This window comes from Oncorhynchus mykiss, chromosome 10, assembly GCF_013265735.2.
Source record: "Oncorhynchus mykiss isolate Arlee chromosome 10, USDA_OmykA_1.1, whole genome shotgun sequence".
Taxonomy (NCBI): domain Eukaryota; kingdom Metazoa; phylum Chordata; class Actinopteri; order Salmoniformes; family Salmonidae; genus Oncorhynchus; species Oncorhynchus mykiss.
Genome location: NC_048574.1, coordinates 45,634,697 through 45,655,928, shown reverse-complemented (window position 1 = coordinate 45,655,928; position 21,232 = coordinate 45,634,697). Strand labels below are relative to the sequence as shown.

The 21,232-nt window shown below is 42.8% G+C and overlaps 1 protein-coding gene across 3 annotated transcripts in view; it reads right to left on the bottom strand.

Annotated features, from left to right (window-relative positions):
- Nucleotides 1-1,017: 1,017 nt before the first annotated feature.
- LOC110534042 (voltage-gated potassium channel subunit beta-3) overlaps nt 1,018-21,232 on the bottom strand; it is a 32,748-nt gene continuing 12,533 nt past the window's right edge. For 2 of the 3 annotated variants that reach the window (XM_036990440.1, XM_036990439.1), the window contains exons 2-14: nt 11,929-11,972; nt 11,775-11,812; nt 7,077-7,156; nt 6,859-6,903; nt 6,513-6,557; nt 6,332-6,375; nt 6,140-6,226; nt 5,865-5,950; nt 5,635-5,755; nt 5,356-5,450; nt 5,068-5,188; nt 4,769-4,857; nt 1,018-4,513 (exon numbers count right to left, since the gene is read on the bottom strand). In XM_036990440.1, coding sequence (XP_036846335.1) covers nt 4,424-4,513; nt 4,769-4,857; nt 5,068-5,188; nt 5,356-5,450; nt 5,635-5,755; nt 5,865-5,950; nt 6,140-6,226; nt 6,332-6,375; nt 6,513-6,557; nt 6,859-6,903; nt 7,077-7,156; nt 11,775-11,812; nt 11,929-11,972 — 985 coding nt within the window. In that variant the 3' untranslated portion in view covers nt 1,018-4,423. Of the gene's footprint in view, nt 4,514-4,768; nt 4,858-5,067; nt 5,195-5,355; nt 5,451-5,634; nt 5,756-5,864; nt 5,951-6,139; nt 6,227-6,331; nt 6,376-6,512; nt 6,558-6,858; nt 6,904-7,076; nt 7,157-11,774; nt 11,813-11,928; nt 11,973-21,232 lie in introns of all 3 variants that reach the window. The other variant, XM_036990438.1, reaches the window with a different exon arrangement.

Genomic DNA, 21,232 nt, shown 5'->3' with positions numbered 1-21,232 from the left:
GAAAAAGAGACAGCAGAGAGGAGTAGGGTTGACAGACTGGTGACAGAGAACAGACTGAAAGGGGAAGATGGGGAAATAGACAGAGCGCATAGAGGTGATGTGACGTGCAGTGAGCGAGCAGGCAGATTCACCAGGCCACATCTGTACTATTGCTGGCAGGTAGTCACTCACATTGTGTCTTGCGTCCTGTGGAAAACAATCAATTCCATAAGGTCGAGAAGAGCCTGTAAATGCATTGGGAAAGGGTGTGGGTCCATGAAGGTGTGGCTTTTTACATTTGAACAAAAAAAAACGACTACTCTTTAAATATGTGGATTGGGAGGCTAACCCTAACATTGAAATAAGACCATAAAGCACATTTTTGTTTTCATGATGATTTTCAACGTTGTAGATTATTTTGACTTTGTGGGTGGCTCATCTAGTGGAAACCGCTCAGCCTTTGCCTCCAGGACAAGATTCATCCCAATACATTTCAAACTGCAGCGGGCAGAAATTCAATAAGAAAATTGGTGCTATGGTTTCAACAGAAACCACAGGCTGAATTAACTGAGACTTGCAAAGAGGGAAGAGAGATAGAAAAAGAAGGAAGGCATAGAACAAGGGGGTGACAGGCGCCTGGATAATGTACTGTGGTCTTGACAATGTCCAGGGGCATGGAGGTGGTGATGAGTGTTAGTGGTGAGCAGGTGGTGACCAGTCCATCTAAATCACACTGGCACAAGGTGGCAATGATGAATGTCTGGTCATCTCCAAAATATCCCTGTCCGTTGCTGCCATGGTAATGATTCTCTTGAGGTTCCCTTCACCCAAGGTTGTCAGCAACATGCAAACCATCTTGTATTTTTTTCTCTGCCTACACAAAAAAAGGATGACCTTAACGAGTGACTGTGTGAGATGAGCAAGTAATTAACATCAAACAATGCATATAAGAGATGCATTCAATAGAAAACCACTGGAAGATTTTCTCTAACCTGCTCGTAGCATGCCAATGAAATACTGCGCAATATTACCAAACACTTTTTTTAGCCATTTAATGGTTCTTGGGGGAACATGGATATACAGAAGCTTGATATGATTTTAAATCAATGCAAAATCTTTACTTGATTTTTCAGCTTTGCCAAAAGGCAGGCAGACCACGATAACTACTGTGTGTGCGTGTGTGTGTGTGTGGCCCTGCCAAGCTGCCGGTAGATCTGGTTGCATGACCACCAAATGACATATGAGGTATAATTTTCTTCTGATATTTTAAGGGCAAGCATACAGTAATACATTCAAGGCTTCTTTCTCTCTTTTTTCAGGTTTTTGTTTCAAGACAGTAAAATATAAGTTATGCAGGCAAAGCTAGTCTTAAGGAGCGATCTAGGCATTTATGTACATTAGGTGGATGCTTTTCAGTTCAACTTAGAGCCTGCTAATAAAATACATAAACACAGAACAAAACAACATGTCAATCTGGTTAGATTTGTCGTTTGCTCACTTCAGAATCAAACATTTTGTCATATTCCAATATTCCATATTCTAGTATTTACATACACCATTGATTAGAACACAAACAAACCAGTATCAAAAAGCACAGAGAACACTCATCAGTAATGACAGGGGGATAACAAGTGTGGGACAAATCTCTCTCATTCCAAATTCACTAGTGCCCTGGAGCGTTTCCTGAGCCTGACCACAATCCAAGGTTCACAAACATGAGAGGTTCACATAGCAGGAGTACGTCCTGCTACTAGGAGTAATATCTACATGTAATTAACAGAAGTTAAATAGAGACAAAAATTGACTGAAAGTTATAATACAATTGGGAAAGAATTATAACATTTGGTAAGGAAAAACTACAATGAACTACAGAAATAGGCCAAGCAGCTGGGTTCAGGCTGCCCAATGAAACACCCAACATAATCTGCTTCCAACACAACACAAGTGCAAAAAAGCACATTGCATTTAATCAAAGTCCAAATGATTATTTACAGTCACCCCCAGAATTATTGGCATCCTTGATTAAGATGAGCAAAAAAGACTTTAAAACTACTGAACTACATGTATATTGTATACTCAAAAATCGTTATTTTATACTAATACAATTGGCCAGAGGAGATTGTCTATCAAGTAAAAAAAAAAAAACATGAAAAAGATAGGGGCATCCCTGTTTTCAATACTCTCGTGGCCAAATACCTCTATTTTCACATCATCCAACAAATGTAAACGCCTGGAGTGCTATGGTCAGATTACATGAAAATTTAGCTCTTCGGCCACACACACCAGTGGTGGGTTTGGTGTTGAAAGAAAGATGCACATGTGAAAAGTACCTCATACCTACTGTAAAATATGGTGGTGGATCTTTGATGTTATGGGGCTATTTTGCTTCCACTGGTCCTGGAGCCCTTGTTAAGGTCAACGGCATCATGAACTTTAATTAGTACCAGGATATTGTAGCCAAAACCTGGTTGCCTTTGCCAGGAGGTTGAAACTTGACCACAAGGGGATCTTCCAGCAAGACAATAACCCCAAGCACACATAAAAATAAACAAAGAAATGGTTAATTGACCACAAAGTCAACATTTTGCAATACAATGAGGTTCAAGTCCAGACAGTTTATAGCCATCTCTGTCTCTGGAGTCGAACCCCATTGAAAACGTGTGGTTTGAATTGAAGAGGGCAGTCCATAAACACAGACATAGGATATCAGGATCCGGAAAGATTCTGTACGGAGGTATGGTCTAAGATCCCTCCCAATGTTTTCTCCAATCTCATAAAACATTTTAGAAAAAGGCTCAATGCTGTTATCCCTGGAAGGGGAGGTTGCAGGAGTATCGAAAACAGATTACAATAATTTTGACACCCATATTTTTTACAAAATGATTACTTGTTAAACAAAATCTATTTTATGAGAAATTGTATTTGTATGAAATTATATAATTTCCCCATTTCTTTTGCGTACAATACAGCTCAGTATTTGTCTTACTATTTTATACAGTCTTCTATGCTCATCTTTATCAAGGGTGCCAATCATTTCTCAATTCAGACACACTTGAGTTCACTCGGCTACCTCTCTCGGTCTGACTCATTCCCAGTGAGATAGAACACACAGAACATTACGGGGCGAACGTTGCACTTTGAAGAATTCTTCATGTAAAGGTCATGATTTGCATGTTATGTGGGCTCATTTAAAATGTTAAAACAAAGCAGCAAAAACACATTGAACGACTGCTAGTTTCCCACAGTGGGTTGTACCCGCTGTCTAAGGCTGAGGAAGAATGACCTACAGTACCTTTCATTACGGGGTCCACTCTCCACAGTCTTTAGTAGATGAGTAAATAGGCTCTTCCAAAACAAGCAGGAAAAGCCTTAGTTGTCATTGTTATTGACGCAGAAATAGTTTTGACGTGGAGGACAATACACACGTCACACAGACACAGACCCTGTCAGCGGGCTTGCAGAGAGTAATTAAAGTAAAGCTCCACAATGTGCCCGCCAGTGCAGAGCCTAGATCAGCCCGTCCCACCTGCTAGTGCAAAAAGACTGCTTAGAGGGGCACTGCAAACCTACACAAACCACAAAAGCCATGCCACATTTACACCCTGCTTGGGCTGGTCTCTCTTAAAGGGACATGCACACAGTTTATACACAGAGAAGACACCTAGGAAGACACTGCTGTTAAAGGACACAGAGTGACGGGCCAGTCACATAAGGAGATGACAAGCCAGACACCTATGTGCTGCTAACCTTTGGCTCTCTGCTGGGTACTAAACGTCATAGCGACTCACTAACTGTGGAGAAAGAGTGTCTTGTGACAGCACTGGTCACAAAGTCAGTGGGAGAGTGCAGAGCTGTGTCTCAAGTTGCTTCATGGCATCAAAAAGTTCTCATCTCATTGTTGATAAAGTAGAGTGCAGTTTGCTTGACGATACTGAGGGCCCCCATTTAACTACCTATCACCAACTTTACCCTCATTGGTCTTTCTGGAAGAAACCAAACGCTCCATGATTTGGCCTCACATTTACGTCATTTAGCAGAGACTTTTATGCAGAGTGACTTACAGGGTTAAGTGCCTTGCTCAAGGGCATATCGAACTGATTTTCACCTAGTCGGTTCAGGGATTCAAACCAGCGACCTTCCGGTTACTGGCCCAACACTCCGCTAGGCTACCTGCCTCACCTTCTGTTTGTGGACATTATCAGTCAGTGAGGGATCTGTAAATATATCTGATCTAATCATTTTGCACATTAAAATATAGATTTTTTTTCTCATACATGATACAATGCAATGCGCCGAATGGATATGCGCAAATACTGGAAGCACAATGTTGTTGAGGACATGCAGGTTGTTGATTATACTGGAGGGTGAAAGAGCGATGTTCCTCGACGCCATCACCTTTCCGTCATCTTTCTCTGACTCTGTCCTTTACTCCATCGGTTCCTCTTCATGCTCGTGACTCTTTCTTGGAGTGGGGCTTGTTTCCCAAGAGTGAGTCAATCTCAGCCACGGTCTGAGGAGTCATCTGTGAAATAAGCTGCAGGCACAACATGGAACGTCAGTTTAGGACTAGCCCAAAATCATTTGGTGATTGCTTGCTTGTTTGCTTAATCTAAAATGGAATCTTAAGTGACATTAAGGATGCCTAAAAATACAGATATTTTTTGTATTATATAATTATTTGTTACATTTCATGCTTATGACAATGACATTCGTTTTGAAGAGCTCTGATTGAGTGTTCAGTGAAAAGTGTAAAATCAGAGTGGTATGACGTTGAGGGGAGGGTGGTTACCCTAAGGGCACCCAGGTTTTCCATCAGCTGGTCAGTATTGGAGACACCGAGCAGCACTGAGCTCACTCCCTCACTGCGCAGACACCAGGCTACAGGAGGACAGAGAACAAGGAGAGAACACCGAGAGGGATCAGAGATGGAGGCTGAGTTGATGTGGCAGATTGACGCTTTCTATTTAAGTCTGCGTTTCAATTCGAAACAGTATGTTAGGGTGTCAGACAGAGACATTAGATAACAGAGATGGACAAAAAAAAACAGAGACGCATGTACAGACACAGACACACACACGTCGTCCATACCGATGGCCAGCTGTGCGGAGGTACAGCCTAGTCTGTCAGCCATTAGGCGGAGCTCTTTGATCTTGGCCAGCTGCTTGCGTCCCTCCTCGCTGTTGACCCGCTCCTTCAGCCACTGGTAACCCTGCACCAATATTAGACAGAACAAACAAAGAAATATTTAATTGTGTCATCCACAGTTGTAGGCCTAATGGGCAAAAAGTGGTATAGGAACTAAATAAATCCAATCAAGTAGAAAACACAGGAGAATATCCACTATTGAATGAATTGTATTTTGTCTGGAGAACTCACTTTTATGTTAGCCCTGGAGATGTCAGGTACACCCTCATTGTACTTCCCTGTGATCAGTCCACATGCAAGGGGAGACCAGGTCATTGCCCCTACACCTAGACAAGAGAGGGAGAGAGAGAGAAAGAGAGAGAAAGAGAGCGAGAGAGAAAGAGAGCGAGAGAGAGAGAAAGAGAGAGAAAGAGAGCGAGCGAGAGAGAGAAATGACAATGTTTTAAGAGTTCCCTGCAAGCAGCATTTTGAGGACATCTGGTGTTGTTCGCTGGACTGTGGACGACTGACCTATCTTGTGGTAGAGCTCAGGGAGCTGCACCTCCACCTTGTCCCTCTTGAAGTAGTGATACTCAGCCTGCTCACATACTGGTGGGATCAGGTTAAACTGACGCGCCACTGAGTACGCCTCCTGGTGGCAGGGAAACAGAGTAACACCATCACCACAGAGCCATTGACGAACAGGAGCAGGTGTTGACTGGAATGTATGAGATAACAGGGAGAGATAACAGGGGACTCACCATGATCTCCATGGGACTCCAGCGAGAGGTGCCCCAGTACATTGCCATGCCCTGATTTATTACAAAGGTCATGGCCCGGACTATCTCTGCAAATGACATGAACCAACTTGTTACACGCTGGTAATAAACATACTGTAACAACACAGATATTACATGCTTAGAATGCAAACCTCAAGACACTTTTCAGAGTGCATATTACACACCATAAAGGGTTGGGGGGCAGAGCAATGAACACATGAGAATGGAGTAGAGGGACTGGTGTGACTGTGACTGACCTTCCATAGGGCTGTTGACATCATTACGGTTGGCAAAGACCATGTCCACATAATCCAACTGGAGTCTGGACAAGGATCCTCTCAAACCTGCAACGTAATGGGCATCATCGTCATCATCGCCCTTATTGTCATTCTCACCACCGTCGTCAACGTCATCATCATCGTCACTGTGTATCCTTCATTTGACTGTACCTTCAATGATGTGCTTTCTGGAGAGTCCCCTTTCTGTCTCCGCCCTGTAGAGTGATGGAGTTCCAGTATAGTCAGGGGATGAATAGCAACAATACAGAGTCACTTTGCCAGAGCAATGGAGAAATAATGACTGTTCTATCTGCCCCCCCCCCCCCCCCCCCCCCCCCCCGAGGATACTTACTGCCCTCCCCAGTAGATCTTGGTTGTCACGACATAACTAGAACGCCTGCCAGTGAAATGGGAGGAGAGGTTAGAGAGCACAATAATGAAATAGAATGTATCCTTTCCCGACACAGTGACACGATGTCAACCACGGAGAAGCCAAAAGCACTTGAAAAAAGATCCGGCGGTGATAAAGCTTCTATTTTTTTTTTTAAACGATCTATGTTTTTTTTTAAAACTATGTCTGTCTGTTCTTATGAAATTTGAAAAGCAAAGTTCACAGAAAAATATTTATGATGTAATATAATTAGACAGGCAGCTACTCATATGCAGATGAGTCACATTAGAAATACGGTTAATATCACCTCCATCCTTTCTTCTTGATGATGTTCCCTAGGGTGATTTCAGCCCTGTGGAGAGGAGAAGACGTGATGGAATGACAATATGAACAAACGGCAATAAAGAGTGGGGAGACTGAAAGATGTACAGAAATAGAGGGAGTGATAGATAGAGGCAGGCAGAGTGTATAGAGACAAAGAGAAAGAACAGAAGAGAGCAGTGGAGGATGGTGTACAAAGCCGACCTGCCGGAGGCATACACCTCTGCTGTGTCAAAGAGGTTCACCCCGGCCTCATAGGCAATGGTCATCAGGTTCTCAGCCATCTGAGGGGACAAAGAGAGAGAGAGACTGAGACAGAGAACATTAGGGACAGACAGAGAGATAGAGACTGAGAGATAGAGACTGGGACTGAGAATGAGAGAGAGATAGAGAGAGGGAGAGACACTTTACCAGACTTCACCAAAGAAATTGTGAAAAACAGACATTGTCATCATTCAAGAAACATGGTGTAGAGGAGACATACCCACTGGTTGCCCTCTAGGTTACAGAGATATGGTAGTCCCAGCCACCAAACTACCAGGTGTGAAACAAGGAAGTGTCTCAGGGGGTATGCTAATTTCTTATAGAGCAGGCCTAACCTACCCTATTGAATTCATAAAAACAGGAACATTTGACATCTGACTAGAAATGTATAAGAAAAAGATCTCCACAGAAACTAAACGTTATCCTGTGTGCTACCTATATCCCCCCACTAGAATCTCCATACTTTAATGAAGACAGCTTCTCCATCATAAAGGGGCAGATCAATCATTTCCAGACCAGGGGAGACTCCTCAGAGGAGGAAGGGGAGGACTATCCTACTCAGTGAGTTTCATAAAAAGTATATGTTAGCTAGCTGGCTATGACAATCCAACACAACACTGAAACTCTTCCAAGTCAAGGTAAGCTTTTGGTTTAACTAATTGATTGTCACGGGGGCACGCCGGTGTAAGTACTAAATTACTTACTGACTGTACACTGTCACGTTACTGCATGATTGTAACAGGGTTTACTAACGCATTAGTTCTATTAGCTATGTTGACTGTGACGTTACTTTAGCTAATATGGTGACAATGATGTAAGCTGTGTGTAGTGGTTATGATATGGTTTGGCTTGGAAAGTTTTTTTTGCCTGGTCACATACAGCTGATGTGTTGTGCATTAAAGTCCACAAGCGAAGGGAAAAGGTGAGAGGAGGAGAGCGCATAGATGAGAGAAGGAATACAATGTGGCTGCTATGAAAGTGCATTGTGTTTACGCATGATCAGGGGTGTATTCATTCCGAGGATTCTGTAGAACAACGTTTCTTAAACGTAAGCAAACTGAAAGAAACGGGGATAAAAATACATTCATTTGTCCAATAGAAACTCTCATTTGCAACTGTTGGACTAATGATTACACTCTGAGTGTATCACTCTCTGTCACCTCAACATTTTCTCTCGACCTGTGTGCACCTACGTGGTAATCTTTCATTCATAGGCTAGGTTGTAGCAACCTCATGATGGCTATAGAGAAAATGTTTGAATCATGTTGTAGCCTAAACCCATCACTGTTACAGTGAACTGGGTGAATGGAATATGAATGAGAGTCATCCAATATGCTGTAATAGAAATAAGGATATGCTCATGAAAAGTAAAAATCGTCTTCCCTATTCTTAAACAGCACCGAGCGCCACTGTTCCAGACCCAGGGACATGTACTAGTCCTTGATGACCTAAACGCCAGAACTGGACAAGAACCTGACACCCTCAGCACATAGGGGGACAAACACCTACCTGGAGGTGACAACATTTCCTACCCAATATGCCCTGCTATACACCGCTGTGACAAAACAACCAACAACGAAACAGGTCATAACTCCTGCAGCTCTGTCGCACGCTGGGTCTGTACATAGACAATGTTGGGCTTTCTAGGGGACTCCTACAGTAAGTACACCTACAGCTCATCTCTTGGTCACAGTACTGTAGACTACTACCGACCTCAACCCAGAGTCTCTCAGATCACAGCAAAGTCACAGTCTACTTTAACAGGGCAATACTCAATCATGAGACATGAAAGCCAAACATACTGAATAGTATTAAGACACGCAATAGATGGAAGGAAAGTAGTGTGGAAACCTACCAGAAAACAATTAGCCAACAACAAATTCAATCTCTTTTAGACAACTTCCTGGACAAAACGTTTCACTGATATAGTGAAGGTGTAAACTTGCCAGTACAAAGCCTAAACAATACATTTGACCTCTCAGCTTCCCTATCAAATCTAAACATTTCAACCAGACAATCTAAGGAAATGAACAACAATGACAAATGGTTTGATGAAGAACGCAAAAACCTAAGAAAGGAATTGAGGAACCTATCCAACCAAAAACACAGAGACCCAGAAACCCTGAGCCTACGGTTTCACCATGGTGAAGCAGTACATAAAAACAAGAAACGTCACGTCAGAAATCAGCTCAATTTAATTGAAGAATCCATAGAATCTAACCACTTCTGGGAAAATTGGAACACACTAAACAAACAACAACATGAAGAGCTGTCTACCCAAAATGGAGATGTGTGGATAAACCTCTTCTCCAATCTTTTTGGCTCTATAACAAATAACAAACAGCAAAAACATATACATGGTATCCTAAATGAAATGATAAAATATACAGAACATACATTTAAATTGGCTATACTTAAACTCTCTAACATCCTCCTCAGCTCTGGCATCTTACCCAATACTTGGAACCAAGGACTGATCACCCCAATCCACAAAAGTGAAGACAGATTCAACCCCAATAACTATCGTGGTATATTCATCGACAGCAACCTTTGGAAAATATTCTGCATTATCATTAGCAGCAGACTCCTACATTTCCTCAATGAAAACAATGTCCTGACCAAATGTCAAATTGGCTTTTTACCAAATTACCATATGACAGACCACGTATTCACCCTGTACACCCTAATTGACAAACAAACAAACCAAAACAAAAGCAAAGTCTTCTCATGCTTTGTTGATTTGTTGTATAATTGAAGAAAAGCGGTGTTGGGGGGAAAACATACAACATTATGAAATCCATGTACACAAACAACAGTGTGCGGTTAAAATTGGCAAAAAACACACATTGATTTCTTTCCTCAGGGTGAGACAGGGATGCAGCTTGAGCTCCACCCTCTTCAACATATATATCAATGAATTGGTGAGCCCACTAGAACAGTCGACAGCACTCGGCCTCACCCTACTAGATTCTGAAGTCAATGTTTACTGTTTGCAGAAGATCTGGTGCTTCTGTCCCCAACCAAGGAGGGCCTACAGCAGCACCAATATCTTCTGCACAGATTCTGTCAAACTTGGGCCCTGACAGTTAATTTCAGTAAGATCATAAATACAAATTCCACCTAGACACTGTTGCCCTAGAGCACACAAAAAACTATACCTACCTCTGCCTAAACATCAGCACCACAGGTAACTTCCACAAAGCTGTGAATGATCTGAGAGACAAGGCAAGAAGGGCCTTCTACACCATCAAACATAAAATTTGACATCCCAATTAGGATCTGACTTATAAATATTTGAATCAGATATAGAACCCATTGCCCTTCATGGCTGTGAGGTCTGGGGTCCCATTCACTAACCAACAATTCACAAAATGGGACAAACACCAAATTGAGACTCTACATGCAGAATTCTGCAAAAATATCCTCAGTGTACAACGAAAAACACCAAACAATGCATACAGAGCAGAATTAGGACGATTCCCGCTAATGATCAAAATCCAGAAAAAAATGTATTCAATTCTACAACCACCTAAAAATAAGTGATTCTCAAAGCTTCCATAACAAAGCCCTCACCTACAGAGAGGTGAACCTGGAGAAGAGTCCCCTCTGCCAGCTAGTACGGGGACTCTGCTCACAAACATAAACATAAACAGAGCCCCAGGACAGCAACACAATTAGACACAACCAAATCATGACAAAACAAAAAGATAATTCCTTGACACGTTGGAAAGAACCAACAAAAAAACTGAGCAAACAGGAATGTTATTTGGCCCTAAACAGAGAGTACACAGTAGCAGAGGGACCACTGTGACTGACCCAAAATTAAGAAAATCATTGACTATGTACAGACTCAGTGAGCATCGCCTTGCTATTGAGAGAGGCCGCCTTTGGCAGACGTGGCTCTCAAGAGAAGACAGGTGGAAACCAAGCTGCACCTCCTAACCCCCTGCCAACTGTATGACCATATCAGAGACACATATTTCCCTCAGATTACAAAGAAGTTGATAAACTCCCATATCTATTAGGTGAAATACCATAGTGTGCCACCACAGCAGCAAGATCCGCGATCTGTCGTTACAAAAGCAACCAGTGGAGCACAAACACCATTGTAAATACAACCTATATGTCACGACTTCTACAGAAGGTAACTCCTCTCCCTGTTCGGGCGGCGCTCGGCGTCGCCGGTTTACTAGCCGCCACGATCCCTTTTTCCTTTTCTGTTTGTTTTGTCTGTGATTCTTTTCACACCTGGTTTCATTGGCGTTTATTTCTGTGTGTATATAGGGTACCTGTTGCCTGCCTTAGTTCGTGCGGGATTAGATTTGTGTGTATTGTGCTCGATTATATTTGATGTTGGTTGTTTTCACGATTACGCACGTGTATGTAAAGTGTCACGAGTTTCTGAGTATCGAGAGCGTAGTTTTTGGATTTTCGTCTGTGCCATTTTTGTATTGGTGGACTATATGATTAAACACTCTTCTCAGACATCCCTGCTCTCCTGCGCCTGACTCCTACACCTCTTACCGAGACGCACGTTATCACACTATATCTAGAGAGAGAGAGTCTCCAGACCATAAGCACCCTCAGACTGGGTTAAACATGGTGTCCCAAATAATTGTTACGTAATACAAAACTCACCTCGTCAGAGATCTGCGATCCAAATGTCACCCAGGTGCCTACCGTCAGACAGACAGAGACAGACATACGGAGAGAGACAGAGAGAATCAGTTCTGTTACATTCCTCAGGGAGTCTATAATGCATATTGTTCTGGTCCATTTGTTTTGTACTAACCCAGCCCCAAGCAGGACACACGCAGACCAGACTTCCCCAGGTTCCTGAGACAAAGAAAGACATGGGTCGGGAAGAGAAAATAAGAGGTATGAACATTTGTTAGGGAAAGATGTACTGTATACCGTCACCTCAAAAGCTACCTACATTAGCACTTCTAGTGCTTCCAGCACAGTAGGTACATTCACAGAGTGTAGTTCAGTTTCCTCAATTACGAGGGTCAATGCATACACCTCTCCACTAGATTTTTCAACACAATCTGCAGATACAAATTCTAAATAACTTTGGGTAAGGTCAATACATTTATTTTGTTTCTGCTTGGAAATCTGGATAAGTGAGTGTATTTCTGGCTGTGATAAAATGATCGCCATTGCCTGAGTGCCCAGACGGCCAATGTTGACCTTTACCCTTCTCACATCAACAGTTCAGTGTAATATAGTGCATAGGCTTTAACACTGGGAGGGCACTGGGTGGGTTCAATCCTACTCCAGATGAAGCTGTATATACTCAGCATATAAGTAATAACATGGGGCTGATTGAAATGGTTTATATGGTTCTAGAGCCCAGTGCTGGGCCTGCCACATCTGATTATCCAGACAGCTGAGTGTTTGAAGGGCAGGATATAAGTGGGATCAGAGAGCTGCAGTGAGTTCTGGTCATGCAAGTGTGTGCCACTGGAAATTCTGTGGGTTTCGTCCTCGCCCTCCTCCTCTCCTCCACGCATGCTCTCTTCCACTCTAATAAGCCGGCTGGAAAGGCAGCAGAACTGCAGTGGAACTCATTGCTGCTCGCCATCTTTTTATCTCCAGCGCCTCGCCCCTCTGCCTGTCTGCCTGCCTGCGTTCGCCACAAATAGCCTGATGGAAAGAGACAGACTGTCAGAGCGTTTAGATCCGGGCATCCCGGGCACTGCTTTATTTTCCCTGCTCTTTTATTATTTGCCCTGGCAGCTATTTTTAGACGTATGCATATGTGTGCGTTTGTGTGCCATTGTGTGCGTGAATACAACACATACATACGTGTTGTGTGTGTTTCTGTGTCAGTCACATGTACTCAAAGAATTGTGCATGATCCTGTATGTGAAGGGAGAGGGAGGATGGAGCACTTTATAATACATTGCATGAGTCATTCTTTATCCCCCACAAACTAGCCTCTGGGCAAAACACACTAACTCTCACTTTCACTACTGACAGGGACTCAAATCACAGCATACTGACCATATCAACACAGATATGACACTTTAGCTGATAACTACTACAAAAAAAAAATACTATAGTTTACTATAGAATACTGTAGTATTACTATAGTGTTTTTGTAGTGTAGTGTTTTAGCGGACATTGCTGTAGTATTTACTATAGTTGTTTTTCTTTTTGCAGATATTACTGTGGTATACTGTAGCATTTACTATAGTGTTTTTTGCAGATATTATTTAAAAAACTATACTGTAGTATGTACTGTGGTGTTTTTTGCGGCCTGTAGTATACTGTAGTATTTACTGTAGTGTTTTTGTTGTATTATCTTTGACATAGAAGTGTGGACTTTCTCCTTGAGGAAACCTACTGGAAAAATGATAAAGGAGCACATTTTCAATAACCTGTATTCTACAGTATACTGCTGTTTACTTCAGTTTACTACATCATTCTATAGTAAGTACTACACATGATCAAGGGATACTACAGTGTGTAGTATAGTATTCTACAGCAGGGGTCTTCAACCTTTTGTTGCCCAGGGACTCCTTACCAGGAAAACTGGCGACCCAGGGACACCCATCATACTCTAACGAAACATAGTTTTCCCCACGTCTTGTCTTATCACCAGGTGACTGATAATGACGAAGAGAAGTAATCAACATTTTAAAGTGAATAGATTTAGTAGATAGTGTTTTTCATTATTTTGACCTCCTGATATTATAATTGGAAGAGGAAGTGTGAACTCTTAACAGGTAACTCCAAACACATTTTCTCAGTGAGCAGTTTTTTTTGCTGGTTAAACAAAGGTCAGCCGTGTGTTGGCAGAAAATTAAGTCCATGTCAAGAAAGCTTACCAGCAGTCAGACGCAATTGCCCCACTGGTAGCCTATTCATGGATGCTTTTTCAAAGCCTACGTCAGAAACTCCAGTGAGTGTAATTGGCTACAATGAGTGTAATTTGCTCAATATTCAGAGTTAAAAAATAAATGAATTCAACTTTCAATATATACAGTAAGAGTCAAAAGTTTGGACACACCTACTCATTCACAACAGCATTTCTTTATTTGTACTATTTTATACATTGTAGAATAATAGTGAAGACATCAAAACTACGAAATAACACATATGAGATCATGTATTAGCCAAAAATATGTTAAACAAATCAAAATATATTTTATATTTGAGACTCTTCAAAGTAGCCACCCTTTGCCTTGACATCTTTGCACACTCTTGGCATTCTCTCAACCAGCTTCATGAGGTAGTCGCCTGGAATGCATTTCAATTAACAGGTGTGCCTTGTTAAAAGCTAATTTGTGGAATTTATTTCCTTCTTAATGCGTTTGAGCCAATCAGTTGTGTTTTGACAAGGTAGGGGTGGTATACAGAACATAGCACTATTTGGTAAAAGACTGAGTCCGTATTATGGCAAGAACAGCTCAAATAAGCAAAGAAAAATGACAGTCAATCATTACTTTAAGACATGAAGGTCAGTCAATCCAGAATATTTCAAAAACTTTGAAAGTTTCTTCAAGTGCAGTCGCAAAAACCCTCAAGCGCTATGATGAAACTGGCTCTCATGAGGACACCACAGGAAAGGAAGACGTTAGCTCAGCAGTTACCTCTGCTGCAGAGAATAAGTTAGTTAACTGCACCTCAGATTGCAGCCCAAAGAAATGCTTCCCAATTCAAGTAACACACACCTCAAAATCTGTTCAGAGAAGACTACGTGAATCAGGCGTTCATGGTTGAATTGCTGCAAAGAAACACACTTGACTTTGTTCTCCTTTGTTGTCCTAAAGGACACCAATAATAAGAAGAGACCTGCTTACGCCAAGAAACACAAGCAATGGACTTTAAACCGGTGGAAATCTGTCCTTTGGTCTGATGAGTCCAAATTTGCGACTTTTGGCTCCAATCGCTATGTCTTTGCATTAGATGACCTGGCCTCCACAATCACCTGAACTCAACCCAATTGAGATGGTTTGGGATGACTTTGACCACAGAGAGAAGGAAAAGCAGCCAAAAATTGCTCAGCATATGTGGGAACTCCTTCAAGACTGTTAGAAAGCATCCCTCATGAAGCTGGTTGAGATAATGCCAAGAGTGTGCAAAGCTGTTATCAAGGCAAAGTGAGTCTACTTTCAAGAATTTCAAATATAAAATATATTTGGATTTTTTTTAACACTTTTTTGGTTACTACATGATGCCATATGTGCTATTTCGTAGTTTTGACGTTTTCAATTGTATTCTACAATGTCGAAAATAGTAACAAATAAATAAAAACCCTTGAAAGAGTAGGTGCGTCCAAACTTTTGAATGGTACCATATATATATAAACTAAGTTTTCACAATTCCTGGCATTTAATCCTAGTAAAAATTCCCTGTCTTAGGTCAGTTAGGATCACCACTTTATTCTAAGAATGTGAAATGTCAGAATAATAGTAGAGAGAATTATTTATTTCAGCTTTTATTTCTTTCATCACATTCCCAGTGGGTCAGAAGTTTACATACACTCATTTAGTGCCACGATCGCCGTAAAGGGGAGACCAAAGCGCAGCGTGGTGTGAATGCATGATTTAATGATAGACGGGCAGCTCCGGACTGATTGGCGGCTCTGGCAGCTCCTGGCTGGCTGACGGCTCTGGCGGACCCTGGCTGGCAGACGGCTCTGGCGGCTCCTGGCTGGCTGACGGCTCTGGCGGCTCCTGGCTGGCTGACGGCTCTGGCGGCTCCTGGCTGGCTGACGGCTCCTGGCTGACTGGCGGCTCCTGGCTGACTGGCGGCTCTGGCTGCTCCTGGCTGGCTGACGGCTCTGGCAGGTCCTGGCTGACTGACGGCTCTGGCAGGTCCTGGCTGACTGACGGCTCTGGCAGGTCCTGGCTGACTGACGGCTCAGGACAGACTGGCGGCTCTGACGTCTCAGGACAGACTGGCGGCTCTGACAGCTCAGGACAGACTGGCGGCTCTGACAGCTCAGGACAGATGGGAGACTAGCAGCTCAGGACAGACGGGAGACTCTAGCAGCTCAGGACAGACGGGAGACTAGCAGCTCAGGACAGACGGGAGACTCTAGCAGCACTGGGACGGAGGAAGGCTCTGGCAGCGCTGGACAGGCGGGAGCACCTGTAGGGATGAGACAGAGAGACAGCCTGGTGCAGGGGGCTGCCACCGGAGGGCTGGTGCATGGAGGTGGAATCGGATAGACCGGACTGTGAAGGCGCACTGGAGATCTTGAGCACCGAGCCTGCCCAACCTTACCTGGTTGAATGCTCCCCGTAGCCAGGCCAGTGCGGCGAGGTGGAATAGCCCGCACTGAGCTGTGCTGGCGAACCGGGGACACCATGCGTAAGGCTGGTGCCATGTATGCCGGCCCGAGGAGACGCACTGGAGACCAGATGCGTAGAGCCGGCTTCATGGCACCTGGCTCAATGCCCACTCTAGCCCGGCCGATACGAGGAGCTGGAATGTACTGAACCGGGCTATGCACACGCACCGGAAACACAGTGCGCTCCACCGCATAACACGGTGCCTGCCCGGTTCCTCTCTCTCTCCGGTAAGCACAGGAAGTTGGCGCAGGTCTCCTACCTGGCTTCGCCACACTCCCTGTGTGTCCCCCCAATACATTTTGGGGGCTGCCTCTCGGGCTTCCAGCCACGCTGCCGTGCTGCCTCCTCATACCGGCGCCTCTCTGCTTTCGCTGCCTCCAGCTCTGCTTTGGGGCGGCAATATTCCCCAGGCTGTGCCCAAGGGTCCTTCGCCGTCCAGAATCTCCTCCCAAGTCCATGAGTCCTGCGTTCTTTGCCACTGCTGCTGCTGGCCGTTGCCATGCTGCTTGGTCCATTGTTGGAGGGTTATTCTGTCATGATTGTCATAAAGGGGAGACCAAAGCGCAGCGTTGTGTGAATGCATGTTTTAATGATAGACGAAAAACACAAAACTGAACAAGCTATACAAAATAATAAGACGAACGTGACTGCTAATGAAACACTGTGCTAACATGCAACATCACATAGACAATAACCCACGAACCACAATACAATACAGGCTACTTAAATATGGTTCCCAATCAGAGACAACGACAAACACCTGCCACTGATTAAGAACCATATCAGGCCAAAACACATAGAAACAGACTAACTAGACATGCAACATAGAATGCCCACTCATATCACACCCTGACCAAACAAAACATAGAAACAAACAATGCAAATAATGGTCAGAGTGTGACAATTAGTATTTGGTAGCATGGCCTTGAAATTGTTTAACTTGTGTCAAACGTTTCGGGTAGCCTTCCACAAGCTTTCCACAATAAGTTGGGTGAATTTTGGCCCATTTCCCCTGACAGAGCTGGTGTAACTGAGTCATGTTTGTAGGCCTCCTTGCTCGCACACACTTTTTCAGCTCTGCCCACAAATTGTCTATGGGATTGAGGTCAGGGCTTTGTGATGGCCACTCCAATACATTGACTTTGTTGTCCTTAAGCCATTTTGCCACAACTTTGGAAGTATGCTTGGGGTCATTGTCCATTTGGAAGACCCATTTGCGACCAAGCTTTAACTTTAAGCTTTAACTTTGATTTCTTGAGATGTTGCTTCAACATATCCACAAAATGTTCCTACCTCATGATGCCATCTATTTTGTGAAGTGGACCAGTCAGCAAAGCACCCCCACAACATGATGCTGCCACCCCTGTGCTTCACGGTTGGGATGCTGTTCTTCAGCTTGCAAGCCTCCCCCTTTTTTCTCCAAACATAACTATGGTCATTATGGCCAAACAGTTATATTTTTGTTTTATCAGACCAGAGGACATTTCTCCAAAAAGTACGATCTTTGTCCCCATGTGCAGTTGCAAACCGTAAGTCTGGCTTTTTTTATGGCGGTTTTGGAGCAGTGGCTTCTTCCTTGATGAGCGGCCTATCGGGTTATATCGATTTAGGACTTGTTTTACTGTGGATATAGATACTTTTGTTCCTGTTTCCTCCAGCATCTTCACATGGTCCTTTGCTGTTGTTCTGGGATTGATTTGCACTTTTTGCACCAAAGTACGTTCATCTCTAGGAGACAGAACGTGTCTCCTTCCTGAGCAGTATGACGGCTGCGTTGTCCCATGGTGTTTATACTTGCGTACTATTGTTTGTACAGATGAACGTGGTACCTTCAGGCATTTGGAAATAACTCCCAGGGATGAACCAGACTTGTGGAGGTCTACAATTATTTTCTGATGTCTTGGCTTATTTATTTAGATTTTCCCATCATGTCAAAGAGGAAAAGAGTTCGAAGGTAGGCCTTGAAATACATCCACAGATACACCTCCAATTGACTCAAATTATGTCAATTAGCCTATCAGAAGCTTCTAAAGCCATGACATCATTTTCTGGAATTTTCCAAGCTGTTTCAAGGCACAGTCAACTTAGTGTATGTAAACTTCTGACCCACTGGAATTGTGATACAGTGAATTATAAGTGAAATAATCTGTCTGTAAACAATCGTTGGAAAAATGACTTGTGTCATGCACAAAGTAGATGTCCTAACTGACTTGCCAAAAATATAGTTTGTTAACAAGACATTTGTGGAGTGGTTGAAAAACGAGTTTTAAGCACTCAAACCTAAGTGTATGTAAACCTCAGACCTCAACTGTGTATATATATATTCGCTGACCTCCTGCAGTACCTCCGTGGACCTCTCCAGTTTACTACAAAAGTAGTAAGTAGTACACAGCGTATGGTATAGTATTCTATAGTTTACTACAAAATGCTATAGGAAGTACTACACGTGATTGAGGGATACTGGTGTGTAGTACTACACTACAGTTTACTACAGAGTTCTATAGTAAATACTGTAGTAAGCTATAGTATTTTTTCATGTGGGCGTATTAGCTTATGTCTTATAGCTCAATATGCTTGCCTAATTATATCCTCTAATATATTTGGAGAACACAAACGGAGGCTAAGCCTTTAGCATAAATCATGCATCGATTATGATAGAGTGTCACTGTCAATATGTTTGACAACTGCCCCCCCCCCCCCCCCCCCCCCCCCCCCCCCCCCCCCCCCCTCCGCAGTGCTGCAATCTGCAGAGCTGCTGTCTGTCAGTCTGTGGGGGACTATATGAAGACATATAAAAGAAACACAGTACACAAACATAAACTCACATAGCCTACTTACATATGAGCTGGCTGGTTGCTGGTCTGTGTGCTCATATGAATATTCACACTTGATGAGCAGATGCACACAAATCTACATACTGAACAGTCATGTACGCCTGCACTCATACAGAGTGAACACACACAGAGGCACAGATGCTTTCTGTTCCTACACTAAGTTCTCATCTATTTTCTCTCCTGCCATAACTCACGGAGCCATGCTAGGTGATTTTAGGGGTCTGGACATTCTTTACATCATTACACAAGCACACCGGAAGCACACAGGTTGATCTGTTACAGCATTATAGTCTTTGCTGACGCCTACAGTTAGGTTTCACCTGAGACAAGCAGAAGAGAGAGATATACAGTACAGATGGTTCCCACATGAAAAAATACTATGGTACTACGGTATAAATACTATAGTACTATGGTCTAAATGATATCACTGAAGCCCTTGCCAAAAAACAGCATTGTGTCTCACTTTTTATTGATCTCTCTAAGGCTTTTGATACAGTTGATCATGCTATACTAAGGCAGAGATTGTCGAGTGTAGGTCTTTCGGAACATGCAATTGCATGGTTTGCTAACTATCTGTCTGATAGAACTCAGTGCACTCAATTTGATGGGCTCATGTCTGTTAAATTGTCTGTCTGTAATGGTGTGCCCCAAGGCTCTGTACTTGGTCCTCTCTTATTCACTGTGTATATAAATAATTTAGACAAAAATGTCCAAAATGCGCAACTTCATTTTTATGCTGATGATACTGTTATTTACTGTTGTGCCTTGTCTCTTACAAAAGCAATCCAGAACTTGCTAAATGCTTTTTATACTGTTCAACATACCTTGTGTCAATTGAAGCTTATCCTCAATACTGACAAAACTAAACTAATGGTGTTTTCTAAAGCAAGAAATAGACCTCTGAACTTTTCACCTATTATTACCTGTCAGGGCATTGAGATTGAGACTGTAACCTCATATAAATATCTTGAAATTTTAATTGATGACGGCCTCTCTTTTAAATTTCATATTCAACAACTTACAAAAAAATTGAAGCTGAAATTGGGATTTTCTTTTAGGAATTAGGCCTGTTTTTCTTGTGAAGCCAGAAGGAGGCTAGCATCAGCTATATTTATGCCTTTAGACTATGGGGATATTTTATATATGACTGCTTCCTCTCAATGTTTGAGATCAATTGACACCCTTTACCATGGCACTTTGAGATGTATTTTAAACTGCAAAACCCTTACGCACCACTGCACTTTGTATACCAGGGTTGGCTGGCCTTTTCTAGTAACCTCTTATGGCTGCATCCCTTGTTCTCAATTTCCGCCTGAAGACATACCCTAATCTAACTGCCTGTAGCTCAGCCCCAGAGGCAATGATATGCATATTCTTGGTATCATTTGAATGGAAACATTCTGAAGTTTGTGGAAATGTTAATTGAATGTAGGAGAATATAACACAGTAGATCTGGTGGAAGAATAGAGAAAGAAAGACACACACACACGTTTTCTGTTTTTTATTGTTGTAGCATCATCTTCCACATGTACTAGAATAGCCACACAGTCAGATAGGATGCTGGAGATACTTTTGATGGATAACACAAGAGGGCAACCGTAGGTGTGCAAAGTTTCAGACTGATAACTTCAGGAATGGGTGAGCTACATGACATTTAGCATGAAGTCATCCAGGTGTCCCACACAAGTTGCCCAAATGTACCCAAGTGGCCGAATTGGTGAAATGACCTATAACTATATACAACAGTACAAATAACTATATACAACATATCAAAAAGCAATTCTAACACACAAAAAAATATATAAAAATGTTTTAAAAAATATTTGTTTAAAACAGTAGACCCTTTGGAAGTCCTCTACACAATATTTTGCTGCCTGTGCCATGTCACATAGCAGTCTCTTTCTGATGTAAAGCAGAGGCAAACTGAACAAGTGGTGCAGGTCATGCGACACAGAAC